This window comes from Pipra filicauda, unplaced genomic scaffold (assembly GCF_003945595.2).
Source record: "Pipra filicauda isolate LSUMZ 115617 unplaced genomic scaffold, ASM394559v2 scaffold376_size704792_pilon, whole genome shotgun sequence".
NCBI lineage: Eukaryota > Metazoa > Chordata > Aves > Passeriformes > Pipridae > Pipra > Pipra filicauda.
In genome coordinates, this window is record NW_024104505.1 from 113145 (window position 1) to 130707 (window position 17563).

The following is a 17563-nucleotide window of genomic DNA, read 5'->3' on the forward strand; positions in this document are numbered from 1 at the left end:
GATTGATATAAGCATGCAGGTATGGTTCAGTTTGCAGACCTTTCCTCTCACTACAGGACAAAGAAAGAAAATGTAATAAATAAGTAAATAAATTTTAAAAACACAACATCAAACTTAGCAGAGAAAATAAGATGCTTGGCCAAACCTGGTGCTCTGGGAGAGCTGATATCTGATTTATCCTACTAACACATCAGTAATTCTCTGTGCTATAAAAGAACTATGTGGTTCAGCTTGTTTGCTCTCAGGGTTTTTGCTGAAATCCCCTAGTCACATACTCAGGAAGGAATCCTTTTATCAAAGAACCTTTGCACTTTGCACCACAAGTATTGTCCATGGCTGCTATTGCCCTTCATTATAGCCTTGAAGGGGACTGACTGAGTGATGTGGCAGCAATGTGCTTACACCAGAATTTGGTTCCAGTTTGATGAGATAAGGCAAACACATAGGTTTTGGCACTTACATTCAGGAGGGCTAATAACAAAGGTTAGGTCTCTGTGGACATTACCAGGTCAGTGACAAAATTCTAGTTATCCAAAATACCAGCAGGGACTTCAGCTGTATGGGAAAACAAAAGTGCAGAGCAAAAGGAACATGAGGAAGAGAAAAGAATTTGAACCAGCTGAAGCAGTTCATCTCCAGACAAAACCAGCACGAGTGAAGGTAGTATTTATGTGTATAAGGGTAGAGGGGACAGATTTTGTGCTTGCAACTTGTTAAGGAAGGCAGTAAGCCCTGGCCTTTTCTTTCCAGAATGTAGAAGGATAGACTGTTCTGCATTAAAAAAAAAAAAAAAAAAAAAAAAAAAAAAAAAAAAAAAAAAAAAAAAAAAAAAAAAAAAAAAAAAAAAAAAAAAAAAAAAAAAAAAAAAAAAAACCAAAAACAAACCAGGAGAATTCCCACACTGGACTGTTCTTACTCCACCTGTGCAAATACTTTTGTATCCACTGGCAACTAATCTAGAAGGCCCATCTGCTTCCAACCAACACATAAGCACCCACTGATCCCACCTCACATGCTGTTACTCTAAGTCCCCTCATTTTACCAGATCATAGAAAGGGAAGAGGAGGAAGAAATCCAACAGATTTACTCTAATCCTTGAATGCAGCTTTGGATCTTCTTTGTATGGTCTCAGAGCCACTCTCTTGTCTATATAAACAATGCCCCACGCTGAACAGGAGGTTCTGTATAGTCTATGGAGAAGATAAAGGACAGAAGAAACAGTAGTGAGAAAGAGTATGTAGTTTAGGAAAGCATAATATAAGTTTGCATTTTATGCCAAAAAAATCCCACCAGTTTTCTTGGCTTGTTTTACAAGAACTTGCTGAAGTTTAAGAGGCAGAGAGTAATTTTACAGACTCTGACACGTTTAGCTGACTAACAGAGCAAAAAAACTTGGGAAATACCTTTCACGTTCAAAGGTACAAAATAATACATCTTGTGGTTTGTATCAGCCTGGTTTTCTACATGCCTAGGATTTAAATACAAATCTCTGCCAAACATAGGGAGTTTTTAAGGGTGTTAAATTGCCTAGCTCTTTTTACAGTGTGCAAAGTGATTTGAAATCATTGGGGAACATTAATATTTTGTGGAGAGAGTTCCAGGTTGGAAGACTGCAGTTTGCAGCACTAAGACTTATAAATCACTTCAGCTGTGGTGGAATGTGATGATTTGAAGCCATTGGGTTTGGAAATGGAAAAAAGACATGATCTTGAAAGATTCAAACTGCTTTGAATATGTTAAGCCCAATCTTACAGCTCTGATTGAAACATATTCAACAAACATCAAAGTACAAGCTGTAAGATCAAATACTTTCTGCTGGAAAACTTCCAATATAACTTACCCTTTGTAGCTCTGCATATATTTAGAAACACTGGGCCTAATCATACAGCAGTTTACACTTGATGTAATCACCTGCTGTTGTGCAAACTTAGCACAAACACCTTTTCTAATCTAGTAATAATTGTACATCATTTTGCCATCATTGTGAAAAGGCACAATGAACAAATGCTCTCTTCTGCAAGGAGAAAGAAGCTGGAGATAAAATTTTCTTGCTTCCATGAGATTGCCTTGCTATAATAAGCAGAAAAAAGATAGAAAGATGAAGGACACTCACAAAATTGTGGAAGTTACATAAAATGAAAGTGAAAAAAGACTGGAAGAACACCAGCTTCATTCCTACGGGCAACATCAGCTGGAGAGTAGGAAAATACTATCATCCTCTAACCTTGCTCATAGGCATTCTTGAGGACCAAAGGGAAAACACAGCTTTCATTCAGTTTCTATATTATTTATGCAAGACTTCCACTGTCTGAGACCTAGTACTGTGCTAATAGGAAATGTTAAGAAAGGAAATCTCTAAAAAAAGTATTTAGGAACAAACAGCTGTCAATTGGCGATGCTCGGTAAGATGTAATTAGTGACATGGGATCAAATGGCATGTGTTTAAACATTACACTTGCTTCTAAAAGCCATTGTGTACCCACAAAAAAAGAATTAAACACATTTCTAAGTTTACCAAATTTCTAAGCATGCCAAAATCATTCTTCTGAAAAGGTTTCCCTGCCTTTTGCCATGACTTAGGTTAGCAGTAAGAATGATATGAGAGAGCAAACTGAACTTCTATGTGCAGGTTGTGAGGAGTTACATATTTAGCTTGATTAGTCTTTGCTATTGCAAAAGATATCTGACCTTTTCTGGAGGAGCTCAGTGCTACCTCTGCCTCATAGCAAGCCCTTGCAAGTCTGGAGAGGAGAGTGGTGACAAGTTTGCTGCCTGCCTTCCATGGAGTTCCATTCAAGCTTGGATGACAAACAGCATTTTTCAGGTTGCTGCAGTCCTTCTGCCGTCTGCATTTGCCCCACCAATATCCTGCCAGAATAACAGAGCATGAGCCCTTTGTGAAGAGGGAGGATAGAGTATGCTACCAAGAACAACTCCTACAGGGATCCAGAGTGAGACCCTGCTTATCCATCTTCCTCATGGAAGACTCGTATGTAAAAATGCTTATCAACATGGAGATAATGCTTATCAATAAGTATATATGTTCATCATACAGCATTTATATAATATGTTCTAGACTGAGTTTAAACATTCTAGAATTATAAATGATACCTTCCATGGCACCTTAATTTGGATCCTAGTGTATGTACAATGAAAGATAACCTTTAATTAAATGTTATTCCTTTTATTTTCTCACAGGGATCTTGTCATATAGTGAGAACAGCAATAAGAAAAAGAAGTAAGATTGGGAATTAATGAGGCTCCTTGCTTCATTTGCTCTACCATGTAGGAAATGAAACTTCTGCAAAAAGGAAAGGCAAGAGACTACAGGAGAGAGCATGTCTTTTGGAATAAAGCAAGTGAACATTACAAAACGAAACTCAGTCATGTCTCTGCCACTGCTACACACTTCCTCCCTGATTGTAACCACAGCTCCCACAGTCTGCTCCCTGGACAGTGAATCGGCAGTTCAGACACAACAGAGCAGAAAAGAAAATGTGTGGGTCAGTATAACATGGGCCAACATTAGAGTGTCTGGCAGCTCTGGAAATCAGAAAAGACCAACACTTTGTAAGAAGAGGAAGGCACAGAAACAGAACATGACACCCAGTAGGATTAAGTACCTGTTAATATCCTGTGTGATACAATACAGTTCTTACTTAATAGAAAATGTGTATTTGGCAAAATTCCCCTTGGGACAGTTTTTAAGGTAAAGTCCACTCCAATACATGACATACCCAAGTTCCCACAAAGACAAGTTACTCTATTTGAAAACAACAGAAAGTACTTCCCCAATTTTTCTTCCCATTTTCTCTGGTACATTAAATGACTTCATTTCAGAAGTGAGCCAAGGAGTAGCGTTAAGGAATCAACTAAAGTTCACCTGTGTTGTGACTGCTGTGCATCAAGGAATCAGTCATCCACTCCACAGCTAACCTGAGCAGTCTTGGGCCTGTGCTGTGCCATGCTGCACATCCAGCATGGCCTTCAGCCTGTGCTGTGCCCCACACATAACTGCACAAATTCAAAGTACAATACTTACACTGGAGAGTTTCCACTAAAAAGCCCTGGTGCTACCTGGAAAGCCCCAGGGATGGGCTCTGTGATCAGATGCCTTTATGAGAGATTTTTCTGGGATTTATGGGCTAAGAATTCAAAAGGCTATTTTGTCTGCCCATTATGCAAAGATGGAGATGTTTCGCAGTATAACAAGTAGGGTTATGCTGCATGGGCATACCCTAGAGCCACAAAGTAAAACAAAAAATATAGATACCTGTAAAATAGACTGCTGGTGTTACAGAGACACAAACTCACACTTTACTTTCTCCAACAAGCTCAGATATATCACTCTGTTGGATAGTCACCCCAAAAGGCACATCTCAGAGGCAGAAGGTGGAAGCCTCATGCCCACCCCTCACCCTATGGGCCTCCAAGTGAGGAGGAGCTACGTGGCTGTACCCACAGTAGAGACAACAGTGTCCCCGGAGCAGAGCCCCTTCTCACAATCATGGGCAGGACTGGGCTGAGCACCCAGCGGAACGTCAGGTTTACTCAGGAGTTTTATTCTGGACTTGTCCCCCAGGATTGCTGCCTTCCAGCAACCAGGAGACCAGGTCACTCAGCAGCCTTCACATCTCTACCACCCCAGTGAACCTTTAAACCTGAAACACATTTCATGCCATATTCTTTCAAACCATAATGCTAATGGGTGAAGATAGTAATATAAACCTCTCTCATGAGACAAATGTGTCTAGAGTATGATTGTATGTCCAAGCTGTGGCCTTGGTATCGTCTAGTTAATGGTATGGTATCCCTAACTGCTGTAGTTATGAAGCCACAGGATCATGATGTTATGCCTGAATGGCCTGATGTGTACTACCTGTGCTGAGGATGGAAACATGCATAAGTACTGAACGCAGTGATAAGACTCATGATTTTCATGACTGCCCTCTTGCTTCTATAGCCACAGCCTAATACATGGCTTGATCTCATGTGAACCATCCCATAGATGTTTGCAAAAATAAAGATTCTACGAAATACAAAAGCATTCTTAGAAATCTGGTGTAAAAATATTTATTTCTTTCGTGGCCTCGCCTTAACCATACAATACTCTCAGATTTTAGATTTAATGAAAACATTGTCCTTGTACTGCAGACAGTACAAGGCTTGGAAATATGACCCATTCACAGCCAGAAAATAAGGAAAGCAAAGGAAAAGCACCTCAAGCCTTCTTTAAAAAAGAACTTTCCAAAATCTAATTTTTGCATCAGCCTCTTGATATTTTTGCAGCCTGACTCATAAAATGCTGAGTGTATGTGGGAGAAGTGGAGTGGGAGTGAAGGGATGGCACTGCCATTTTAAAAATTATAAATAGATAAAGTGCCAACTGTCTGCATACTCTCAAGACATCACTAGCTGGCCAAGATCATTGCCATCATCTGTAACTAATAATGCAAAGATTATTAGTTTTGTTTCTTACATTTACAGGAGAGTAAATGAGATTTACATGAGACTTGACACAGCTTGCAAGGTATGGCTCAAGTTAGGAGTTTTCTAGACAGTTTCAGTGATGTTTCTTTTTTTATTTAAAATAGAGATTATCAACATAGCAATTTAAAATATGTGCTTGCATGATCACTAGCAGTCTGGATTGCCATAAAGCAAAAATTTCCAGTATCATTTAGTTTGCACTGTTTATACCGTTTACTCCCTCTTGCTTCTGCTGACATGAATTGGTTTTGTTTCCTTTTCTGCAGAAGTGTTTCACCCCTGGCTGTCACCCACCACAACATCCTGCTGGTGCGCAGGCTGCAGATTGCAGAGGGGAAGGTTTCACTTTTACATCGAAGTGCAAACCCTGCTGTCTTTGGCTTCTTTAAAAATGTAAGGGAAGCACGTTGCATACAGGCCTAAACTTAGTAATGGCAGTGGGACTGCAGTATTGCCATTTTTTAACCCTTCGGTTTCTGGGCCACATATTGTTATACTTCTAAGACAAGATGTGTTCAGTAATGTCAACAAAGCTGTCAAGACCCTTACTAGGGTGCACATCTCTGAATGGGGTCCCAAGCATGACTGGGAGCTATTTTTCTCACTATACAAGGTGTTTGAGAGAAAACCAAGCTGATGTGTGCTTCAAATTTACGGGTGCCTTCCAACTAGAAATATTCTGTGATTCTATAAATTGCCAAAATGTTTATAGAGAAGAGAACAATTCTGAGAAGTCCCATTATGACACTTCCCCACTATCAGGCCAGCTGGCTGGGCTTGCTTAAATGTAACACAATACAAATGTAAGCACACAGAGAGGCATTGTATTCCACACCACAAAGACGCAGGTTAGGGAATCCCACTCTTGGCTCTGAGCAAACCATTCAGCCTTGATGTTGCTTGACAAAAAAGTGCAAACCAGCTCCCCAAGGAGTCTGAGGCACAGTTTTTTATGTAGTGATTTCTCCTCACCTGCTGACATGTTTTTTGGCACACCATGTGCCATGCAGGGGCCTGGCAGCAACCTGCGCCCACCTGCTGCTGATGCTCCCACTCTCTTCAAGCCAGAACCATTCGCCAAGATCATAAAAAGTCTCTTAGTGGATGCTTAAGGAGAAAATCAGACATTTTTGTATAAAGCTGAGGACTGCTCAGTGTCCCTGCTTCCCAGCACAAGATCCTGGTGGACTTAAGATGTGTGTGCTGATCCCCTATGGACATATGCCTGAGACAGGCACTTTGGTGTTCAGCACAGAGAAGGTGGCAGTGCCTCTGGGTGCATGGAGGCTGTGGTGGGGGGAAACAGTTTTCCCCCTGAAGTTATAAAATGGTAAAACCCCAAGGGGTGGTGACCCTTGAGGTTTTACCCAATGAGCGCTTCTGCAAAATATAAACATATCACAAGCAGAACGGAAGAGAAGGTAGTTGTAGTTGTTGTTGAAAGAGTAGCCATGTTGTAAGGCCACAAGGAGTGAGGGCAGGAGCCCCCTGGGGGGCTCTGGCCCCCCAGCCCCCGGCTGGGGGGGGCTGCAGGGACTTGGAACAGTGTAAGGCTGGGCTAAGTACCTGTAGCTGAAAGCTAAAGAAGTTTTCTCCACCATGGGTGAGCAGAGACAGAGCAGCAGCAGCGTCCAGAGATTGTGGCTAAGAGCCAAGAGATAACTGAAGAAGCAGCAACAAGCATGCAGCCAAGGAAGACACAGAGCTGTCCGAGAGAAAGAGAGCCAGCAGCAGAGAGAGGAGCAGACCTAAGCTCTACAGACAGAGTTTTTGGGGTAAGAACTGAACCAAAGGAGCCCAAACTCCTTGGAGACCCCTCACTTCCTAGAAGGGAGGGGTGAAGTGCAACATGCACTGTAAGAAGGAGCTGAAAAGCTCAGAGAAGGAATGTGGAGAGGGTTACATTGCCCCCCCCCCACTGCTTGAGACAGAGCACAGAGCTCTGCAAAGGGCACTTGAATCCCCTGAAGATACAGACTGTCACGAAGACCCCGTGCTTTGTGGTATGACGTGGTGACGCGACTGTTGTCTGGGTGAACTACAGCTCCTCCATAGGACAACCTGCTCCCTATGAGACATTGCTGCTCTGAGAGTGGAAAAGGATCTTTTCCTACTTCCCTCCTGGACTTTTATTTGGAGGGGAGAAGAGATTTGATCCATTGTAAATACTAAGATTGTATATCATGTATTGTAGTATTTATTTTGTACAGTCATTGTAATATATATTCCCTTTCCCCCATTTTGAGTCTTGTGTGGTGTCTGGAAAACCATCTCACACTGGGTTGAGATGTGGGAGGGGGCTTGGACTAGGGAATTGGATTTTGGGGTTCTCAAACCATGACAAAGGCTCACCTGATTTTAGGTTTCCAGTAAATTTTTCCAGTCAAACCTTAGGTTTGACTGAGGTGGACTTGGATCTACCAGAGTATCTTGCAAACATCACATACTTGAATTTAAGTATTCCAGCACCACAGAAGGTACCTGCAATGCAATTATTTCCATGGTTGTATCTTGACTTCTGTGTGAACTGCTACATAGTACTGAAGTCCTGATGAATGGTGGTGTCTTCAACTGCTGTTGACTGCCTTTTTTTTTCTCTAAGAAAACTGAAAACAGATATCCAAGAAAATCATACTGTGCTCCAAAATACAAGTTTATAAAGGAAGCTTTTTAGAACATTAGCTGCAGAGACAAGATCAAGGCCTCTTCACTCATAAAGACCTGGCAGTAATACATCTTCTATTACCAAAGCTTCACAAAAGACCTAATTCTGCAAGATAGAGATATTAATTATTCTAACATGATATTCTGTGGCACTTAGCAGACTTAGCAAAGACCAGAAAATGCAGATCACTATATTCCCATGCAAACATAACTGTCATTTTACTGAGTGTTTCCCCACTCAGAAAAAAATAGGTTTTAAGTACCTGTTATACCAATACATACACATATTATGCATATACAATTACATGGTACATACAATTTTTCTCTCTGGAGAACAGCTTTAAGCATGGCAAGGTGGCAGCAAAACTCTTAGTGTCACTCAGCTTACGGTGGTTGTGCAGGAATAAGCTCCAAAAAGGAGCAAGATGATGGACATAATGCCGCTGTATTTTTGAAAATGCTGTACTAGAAAATGCTCAGGTATAACTCTAAGCATTTCTCTGAAAGGACATTTCATCTGGATTTGATTTGACAAGACTTCGGAGAGTGTTTGTAGGTCGCGCTACTCCCTCTCTAGGTTACCAGACTGCTATTTAACCTCACCGAGTCGCCCAGGTGGTCTGGCAGAGATAAGCATAATCTGCAATGACATCTAGGCTACACCACAAGATAATGCTGCTTCTGGTGCATTATTCAAAATACCTGCCAGCAGACTAGCTTCAGCTGCTTAAATGTGCTTCTACAGTGCATTTCTGGCTAAAGCCGTACACAGAATGGCAGAACTAAACTGAACTGCCACCCTCAGGAAAACTTTATTGGAATAATTTCACATTAGAGCAGTTTATGTAACTAGATCCTAAAAACACTGCTTTCTAGAAACACTATCAAGCACTTATCCTCAACTAACCCATTCAACTTATTTTTAAAACAGAAGTACCTGGAAATTTTGCCCATAGAGATTCCTGGAAATCATTGGACTGGAGCAGTTCTTCAACCTGCTCTTGATTTTTTTGAGAATGCCATTTCAGATCAAAATGCTGAAGAGATCTTTCCTTGAAAATCAAATCCTTAGGAGATCTAAATTGATATAGGTGCTGGCTCTTAGAGCAAAGGTAGATCACTGTTTCTTAACATCACCTGTAACATCAACAGTCTTGACTAGGATCCTGCCTGCGTGTATTGGAGAGTACTAATCGGTACTTTTGTCCTTGTCTTTTACTCTGGTACATAATAAATGCTCTGAAGGGAACAGTTTGGGTCTTTTGCATAAGCTTAATAGACAGTTTACAAAGTAAAAAATTAACTGATCTGTAGGAAAGCAGAACGCCCCCCTCCCCACCCCCCAGTATTCTGGCATATATCATCATCTCTTGGGTTTCAAAACAAAGTATGTCACACTGACTTTGATCCTTAAAGGTATCCAGGCTTAAATATGACTCTGGGCCACCAAACTCCTTCAATCTAGTCATATCACCTGCTCCAAACAACTGTCAGAGAACTGAAACACCTTTTTTTGGTCTAGGAGCTCATTTTCCTTCAAGTTGCTTTGTTCATATTTAGTTCTACCTTTTGTGGCTGACTTTGGAATGAATCATTTTCTTACACATCAGACAAAAAGATCCGTAACAGGCCAAACGTCCCATACTTTCTCAAGAAGGACATGAACAAGAACATGAATTTTGCAAAATTACTGACTTTGCCAGCTTCCAAAAAAAACACCTTGGGTTTTTTTTAAGCCCTTGTAAGCATGATTCCCATAATACAGTTATCAGACAGAATTTTCAAGTAATGCTGAACATCAATTATGCTGCAGAGTATGGAACAAATGTTTAGGACTTGTTTTTATATTAGGTGGAGGTGATACAAAGATAACATTAAGGGTTAACGTTTTAATATGGAGCCCTAAGGCCAGTCCTGTGACAATTATTGGTTCATGTTGTGTCTCCTTGGCAAATGCTCTGCAACTGTTTAAACATACTTAGCATTTTGTGCTGCTGGAGTAGAGCAGAATCTCAGCTTGTTCCTAAAACATCCAACTAACTTTAAATAAAACCACTAATATCAGTGGCAATATAATAAGTTTTCAGCATGTAAGAATTTCCTGCTCCTCTTACTCTTGTTCTTTCCTTCAAGTGTTTTTTTGTGGCAAAGATAATCAGCTTTACACAGCGATGAATGGCAAAAGTGACATTGCTGTCACCAAGAGAAATCCCTCGAAGCAGAAAGAATACCTCCAGCAAATCTTTGGACGAGAGATGAGAAACAAGCAAACCACAATATTCATTTTCAAACTTCATTCCAACATGAGAGACGCATGTAAAAGATAGTGTCGCGTACATTTCAACCCTTGCTTTGCTCATGCTCCCAGCAAAAGAACTATGCTCACAGGAGAAATAGCTGCAAAGTTTAAGATGTCACCACCTCTCACAAGCGGTTATGATGACCTGCACCTCAGCACCTTCACAGCTTAGTCAAAACTGCTTTGAAAAGCATGTTTATCTCCAGTCACTGCATTTTGCACGGAAACAGCTGAGGTGAGGTAAGTGCACACACTCCACTCAATCAGTTACTTTTAACAGTCCCAGCTGAAGATACCCACTGATAGCATCTTACATTGTACCAGCTAGATTTGCCTGGAGCTCATCTAACCTCTCTTCAAGGTTCCACCATGCTCTCGGATCTTATAGAGTCTGAATTAACTAAGCTATACTTTTGCTAATTTCCCAGCATTATCACATGCAGGTAACAGCTCTACTGACACCTCTTATGCTGTTACAAAAGATCTCTGATTCCTCCTACTTCCTCACAGTCAGGAGAATTATTTCTATTTTGGAATCACTGGTGCTCCTGACTGACCTACAAATCTCCTTCAGACCCATGGCTGGCAAGGTCATGAACCCATCACAGGGGACTGCTGATTGTACCACTGTTTACAGAAATAGGTAATGCTTTCCCTATAGTCAGCCCTTCTACTATTGTGTCAAGTGCTCCAGGAACTGCATCTCATGTCCAGGCCATTTGCTGTGGTAATTATTTCCTTAACAGATATGTGATCCCATCCACGTGAAGAAACACTAGTATTTGATTTTCTCGGAAAAAAAAGTTAGAAAATAAATCAACAGTGCCTGTATATTAACCTGAAGTGAAGAACCCTACACAGTTCAGAAGATACATTAAACTTTGTACTGAGGACAATTCTTGGATATACATCCTTGTTAATTTTGTTCTTCTTCTGCTTTCAGAAGCAGAGGAAAAATGAATCTGAACTCCCTCAGGTAGTACACAAGTCACATTCTTCTCCGATTGTTACAGATTTGTTTTAATGCCAAGTTACTCTGTCTCTTTCTATGCTCCCAGAAGCCCTGAGCACTTTTATTAGTATTGCTAAGATAAATCTTAAATGAGATACATAAAGGTCTCTTCATAGTCCCATCTCAACTCCAACTCAGCACTGAGCCTTACACTTACTCATTTGGTTGTTTTGTTTTCACTAAATTTTCAAGGCTGAGCCACCTTCAGTGTTTTAAGAACTGTCATGAGCCTGTACAGAGAACTACATCCTGATTGGGGCAGGTTGGTGCCCTCTGTACCAAAACTGGCATGTCAGACAATCACAAAAAAAATCAGTCAGCATACTCAGGCTACCCTATGAACCCAGACAATGACTCAGGCTTTCGACAAAACAGAAGCAGAAGACTGTGGTTATCTGGTAATGCAGAGCTGTCTGGTCTCACCCCTCCAGCTGAAGGTCTGGGTGTCTGTCCCCTTTCTTTCTGCCTTTGGAGTGCAGGGGTGCAGGCACTTGCCAGCTCAGGTCTGGAAGCAGCATTGCTGCATCAGAGTGACAGAGCACTGGAGCCAGTAAGCTGTGCTGAGCTCCTGCTCTACTTCTCCACTCCAGCTGGCTTAGATCCAGACAGCTCAAGTTTCTCTGCGTATCACTTCCCTGCTCTCCAGATCCCAGGGCCAGCACAGGCAGAGGCAGCCCAGATCTGTTTGCATACAGGATCTAAGTTGTCTTCCTGTTGTGTGAAGCAGAACAAACAAAGATGAAAGGGATGGCAGCTGGAATGACACAGCTTTGTAGAAATTCCATAACTGTGCATGCTTTTCCTGTATCTGGAAAAAAGGACACACTTTTCAAGCATTTTGCACTTGCATAACGCTGCAGCTGTAGAGTGTAAGCAAAGAGCAGTAAGCAGTTTACTCACCCACTGCTGCTTTCCTCATGCAACAACTCTTTCTCCCTACTGGAGAGAGCATTTTTACCTGCTAAGAAGAATTAGCAGTAAGCTAGAAAACAATTGAAAGAGTTTTTTCCTTTCCCCTCTTACTTTCTGCCTGCAGTGATTTAGAGAAAGTATGATTTCTTTGACGAAAGTAATCACAATCTGAAGCTGCTGTACTAACTTCTGGTTAATACCACATGAAAGCATTCAGGGAGCTCCTCACCCACTTCCTTGAAAAGTCTAGAGGATAAGAAAATGAAAGCATATGACACTGCCAGAGATGAATGAGGTACATCTAACATTCATGCCTTTTTGTGCACAATCTGGTCACTCTAAAGGATGGTCATTCTTCTATTGAATCATGATGCAAAATTATTTCTATCTCAATGCCATGCTTTCTGTACAGTTGCCTAAATATGTTCCTTGCAGGAATTCAGTTTGCTTTCATTTCAGATTACAAATAAGAAGAGAAACCAAAGCAATAAGAATTACACAAATTTAAGTATGTGCTTTTATTTTATACTTTCATGGCACATTTTGATCTGTAAACATTAAATTACCAGTTCCATTCTTCTTATGTTGAAAATAACCACTAGACATTTGAGAGAATTACCTGAGATTTAAAAAAAAAAAAAAATTAAAAAAAAAAAAAGAGAGAAAAAGATCTGGCACCTTTTACCTTACACACGTATAGTACCATTTTAGGAAGACTTACAAAAGGGAATGTTTTCCAAAATAGGACAGTTTTCTTTTGGCTATAAAGATATATAAAATACATCAAAACACCATAGAATGATCAGCCTTATTCAGAGGATATGGAAAGTCACCGTTTCAAACAATTCCATTAATGCATAGCTGAAACACTGCATCAGTCCTGCAGCAGCATGATATCCACGTTGTCATGAACACCTTGTAAAAGTAGCTCTCCTTGATAAGTGACAATCTTCCGCCGTTTTGCAGCCTTAAGAGTTCCCACCAGGGCTTCAAAGAGGTTGGCACACTTTTCATCAGCAAACAGCACACCAAATTTCACACTCACTTGTCCATCAGCATCTAAATCAAAGATGTAATGTGAAAACACATGCAGATTTCCTTTTAGTTAGGAGATTGCTGGGGAAACAAGGGGACACAGTCAGAACATTGAAAGTAAATCCCATTGTGTCTCCCAATTTATTGGGGAACATATTATAAATGCTGATGATAAACGGTAGGCAGAACTCCTGCCTGGTATAAATTTCCATTTTCTTCCAAAGACTCATATCAAGGACCACATATCTGCTGTGTTTACTTTTACTGATGGCTTTCTGAAATGTATGACAAGCACAGGCTACTGAACCTCTTCAAAGCACAAGGAGGAAATTAGTTTTAAATAATTAAAACCCTAGAATCCTAGATTATCTCAATTTGAAAGAGACCCATAAGTATCAAGTCCAATTCCCTGCTGCTTCTACCTAAATCTAAACCAAACATTAAATATTTTTTCACATTTTTATTTCACTCATTAGTATTTGAGGTTCACATTGAAAAGGCTGCAGTGTGAACTCATTTCTCACGCAAAGCAAGAATTTTAAAATATATGTTAAGGTTAGTGAGGTTACTCCTAAAAAGCAGATGCAGTCATACAAAACATGACATATATATCCCCTTAGGTTTCGAAAAACTACTGGAACTGAACAAATGACATTAGAACTGCCATATATGAGCAGATAACGCATCCACAAACTGCATAAATAATTGTAAGGAAAGAGGAGTTTTAGCAATAAGAAACAATCTTAAGAGAAAAGGCTACCTTCTAAGCAAGATTAAGGAAGGTTAAGACTACACCTATAACTCCTGGATTAGTTTTAGGCATACAGATCAATTTCTTCCAAATAACACAATCATGAACAGAATTGAAGTGTATGAATTTTGAAGTACAGAAGTTACCAAGGAAGGAGGTGGAAGGAAAAGGTGCAACTTTCTTCTGTGATCGCTACAGTGAGTATCGAAAACCAATACTCCTGGTGATTTTAGTGGGAGCAGGATTTCAGGCCTACATCCTCCCTGCTGCAGAGGCTTAAATGTTTAACTTCATAACAGAACTACTTTAAAGGATGGGACAATGGGACACAGGCAGTACTAGACAGTCCAACATTAAGTGCATATGCAAGTTTTCAGTTTACCTGAGCCTGCTTAATTAAATTTTCCAGGTTCATAGGTTGATATAACATGACTACATCTGTATGAAATATATGTCATATACATACATGCATCTATGACATGACTACATCTGTACAGTCAGAGATGTTACAATACTTACTTTTGGTTCCCAGCCGCCGAATCTCCTCCACTAAGAGGCTAATTTCATGTTCCACGTTCATTGTGGCCTACAAGTAAAATAAATTTTTACGAAGTTATTAGGAATCCTGTAAATATCCTTTGCACTGTTCTGGCCTGTTCTCTGTTCTTTAGGAATGTCACACTTCGTAAATCCGAGTAGCCTGGAAACACATGACTACAGGATAATATAAGATTTTAGTCTTGAACAGATAAAGAACCTCTGCACCTCCACATTTGAGGGCAAGTGAACAGAAACTACAATCTTGGTGCGCTCCTTACATTTGTGTTTGGAATGTATCTCAAAACATGAAAGATGTGGGAAGGTCAAGGAGGAGGAGCCTTGCTTGTTATGAAGAATGAGCTTAAACTGCCACAGAATCAGAGCAACTCTTTAAAGCCACAGGTCTTCAGGGGTTTGCAACTTTCCACCAACAGCCTCAATTAAAATGGAACATTTGCCTTTAAATTCCTCTCTGGGATATGTGGTAGATTTGGTTTTTTAAATCATACCACAGCTTTCCACATATGCTGGCAAGATACTGCAGACATCCAGCCAGTTACAGCAGGTCTACACACACAACGTCTGAAAGGACAGTAGTTCCTGCATATGTGCTACTAAGAGCAGAACTGATCCAAACTATGCAAGTAATCTAACATTTAGATTAATCAAACATTTATTTTCATTCATAGTGATCCCAAGGAACTGCCAAATATTTCCTGGACACCTCCTGGCTGTGAAACACAGCAATTTTCACCAGTGTACACTGATGCCTTGCAACAGTTTAGCCATACACAGCTCAGCACCGGGCAACACCACAGTCATACAAAACGCTATTTGGCTACAAAGTGTCCAAGGTTAAAAACTGCAGACACCTGAAAGGTGTTTTGTGATCTAAGCTGTGCAAAGCAGCACCAACACAATGAAACCTTTAGATGTTGAACTCCTTAAGCAAAATCTTTGGCATTGAGGTTAGCACAAGAAACTGGGCCTCACAGACAAAGCAAAGCATCCAATGCCAACAATGCAGCAACAATGGAACAAAAACCATTGAGAGCTTCTGGAGCTGAGCACTGTCTAAAAGGTGCTCATTGAGCAGGGAGACCCACTCTATTGTTCAAGAAGCCAGTGTTCTGCACTGGTACGTAAGTGGAGTTAAAAAATTGACAACTGGATGCATCACAAACTCTTCATAAGAGCTTCCCCTCCTTTCTTTTTTTATTGAGTTAAAATAGGTAAAAGTGACATATTTCCACCTCTTACAACAACCCCTTACAATTTATCCAAAGAGCAAAAAACCCCTTTGCAACAGAGCCTGATTTTTAGATCTCAAATTCACTTGCAAAAAATCCGTCTTTTTAACATGCGAAACTGAGCAAGCTTAACTATCAGCACGGGTTTTGGGCAAAGCCCCTTTCAAACTACTGTTTCATCCCTAACACGTGGTAACAGGAACTATCCAGAGCTCCAATTGCCTTAGTTGAACTCCTAGATTTTGTTTAACTCAGCCCTAAAGAGATTGTGGCACATCACCAAGGAAATACGACTCATGTATTAGAAAGCTTACACTCATTATTAATTTGTCAGACTGCCAATTTTAATATTGGTCATCACAGTAGCATAATTAGCTTCTCTTTAAAGATGTCCTTTTCATTTTAAAGGTTCTTTTTTACTTTTAGCTGTTTTAAGTTCACATTAATTTAATATTATTTTCCCTCATGCACGTATACCATCAATTTAAATAGCAGTATTTAGAATGAAAAAAAATTAATTCTATATTATTAGGGCAAAACTTCTGAGAGAAGTGTGGCTATGCAAGGAGTAAGGAAGTAGAGAAGTATCGCAATACTTAAATCTTTATTTTATACTGTCAACGACTCAACACACCACCTATCAAAAGTGCATGACAACTATTAGACTGTAATATTTCTGACGCCAATACACCGCTGGAAGCCAGCGCGGTTTTTCACTACGTGGTATGAAAACTAAACTTCTCCTTATTTGGTAGGAGGGCGCCGAACCGCTGCGAACGCTCACACATCTGTCACCCACCGCGCCGACTCTCCCCTCGCAGACACCGATGGCTCCTCGGCGGGGCCGCGCCGGGAGCAGAGCGCGGTCCCCTTCCCACACCCCACCGGGATCCGACTCCCGCCGCCGCCCGCGCAGGAAGCACCGGGAAGGGGCCTCGCCCGGGCCAGCGGCAGCCGCACCCACTGCCCGGGCAGCGCCTCCCTGCCCCCGGCGTGGAGGGGTGGGAGCACGGCAGCCGCCGGGGCGGCGCCCCCGACCCGCTCCCGCCCGCCGCCACTCACCCGGTGCCGGTGCCGCTGTCGCCGCTCGGGGCCGCCGCCGGCGGAGCCGTGTCAGGCAGCGCGGGGGTGTCGGGCGGGGGGCGGGGGCAGGGCGAGGGGGCGGGCGGCCGTAGCCCTGCCTCCGCCGGGGCCGGGCCGCCTCCCGGGCTGGGCTCCCACCGCCCCGGGGCGGCGCTCCTGGTCATCCTGGGCTCTGCCGGTGGCGGAGGCAGTAGGAGTGTCCGTGCTGTCCTCTCTCTCCCCGGGTTATGCCAGGGCTAAATTCTTCCCGTGACAAGGGCGTTAGTAAGTTTTTCTAGGAAAAACGCCTTCCAAGGCCAGCAGCTCCCTCTCTTCCAGAGGGTCAGGTTTCAATAATGCACTGTATTCCTTCAGTCACTTTCTGTCACCGTATCATGCCCCATGCTCACCATCTCTGCTGGCTTCCCCGGGTGACATTGTGCCACGTTCTCTTCCTATGCCCCCCACATTTATTTTCTTCTAGAAAAACAGTTCTCTTTCCAAAGAAAATGAAGGAGCTGGGTTAATACTATTTAACTTCGATAAAG

The 17563-nt window shown here is 41.7% G+C and overlaps 1 protein-coding gene across 3 annotated transcripts; it reads right to left on the bottom strand.

Annotated features, from left to right (window-relative positions):
- Positions 1-879: 879 nt before the first annotated feature.
- Positions 880-17103, bottom strand: ABRACL (ABRA C-terminal like). Of its 3 annotated transcripts, none has more exons than XM_039384787.1 (4): positions 17016-17103; positions 14683-14749; positions 13293-13436; positions 880-1190 (listed from the first exon to the last, which is right to left on the bottom strand). In XM_039384787.1, exons 2-4 carry the CDS (start codon positions 14741-14743, stop codon positions 1147-1149), a joined length of 249 nt encoding a protein of 82 aa, XP_039240721.1. In that variant the 5' UTR covers positions 14744-14749; positions 17016-17103; the 3' UTR covers positions 880-1146. The 3 variants fall into 3 exon arrangements, with proteins under 3 accessions (XP_039240721.1, XP_039240723.1, XP_027576759.1); XM_039384789.1 differs by having other exon boundaries at positions 13211-13436; XM_027720958.2 differs by lacking the exon at positions 880-1190 and having other exon boundaries at positions 12866-13436.
- Between the last annotated feature and the right edge of the window lie 460 nt (positions 17104-17563).

Excerpts from the sequence above, each read along its gene's own strand:
- ABRACL (XM_039384787.1), bottom strand. The coding sequence starts at position 14,743 with ATGAACGTGGAACATGAAATTAGCCTCTTAGTGGAGGAGATTCGGCGG. Across the intron at positions 13,437-14,682 it reads TCGGCGGCTGGGAACCAAAA|ATGCTGATGGACAAGTGAGT; the intron begins GTAAGTATTGTA and ends TCTTTGATTTAG. Across the intron at positions 1,191-13,292 it reads AGGAGAGCTACTTTTACAAG|ACTATACAGAACCTCCTGTT; the intron begins GTGTTCATGACA and ends TCTTCTCCATAG.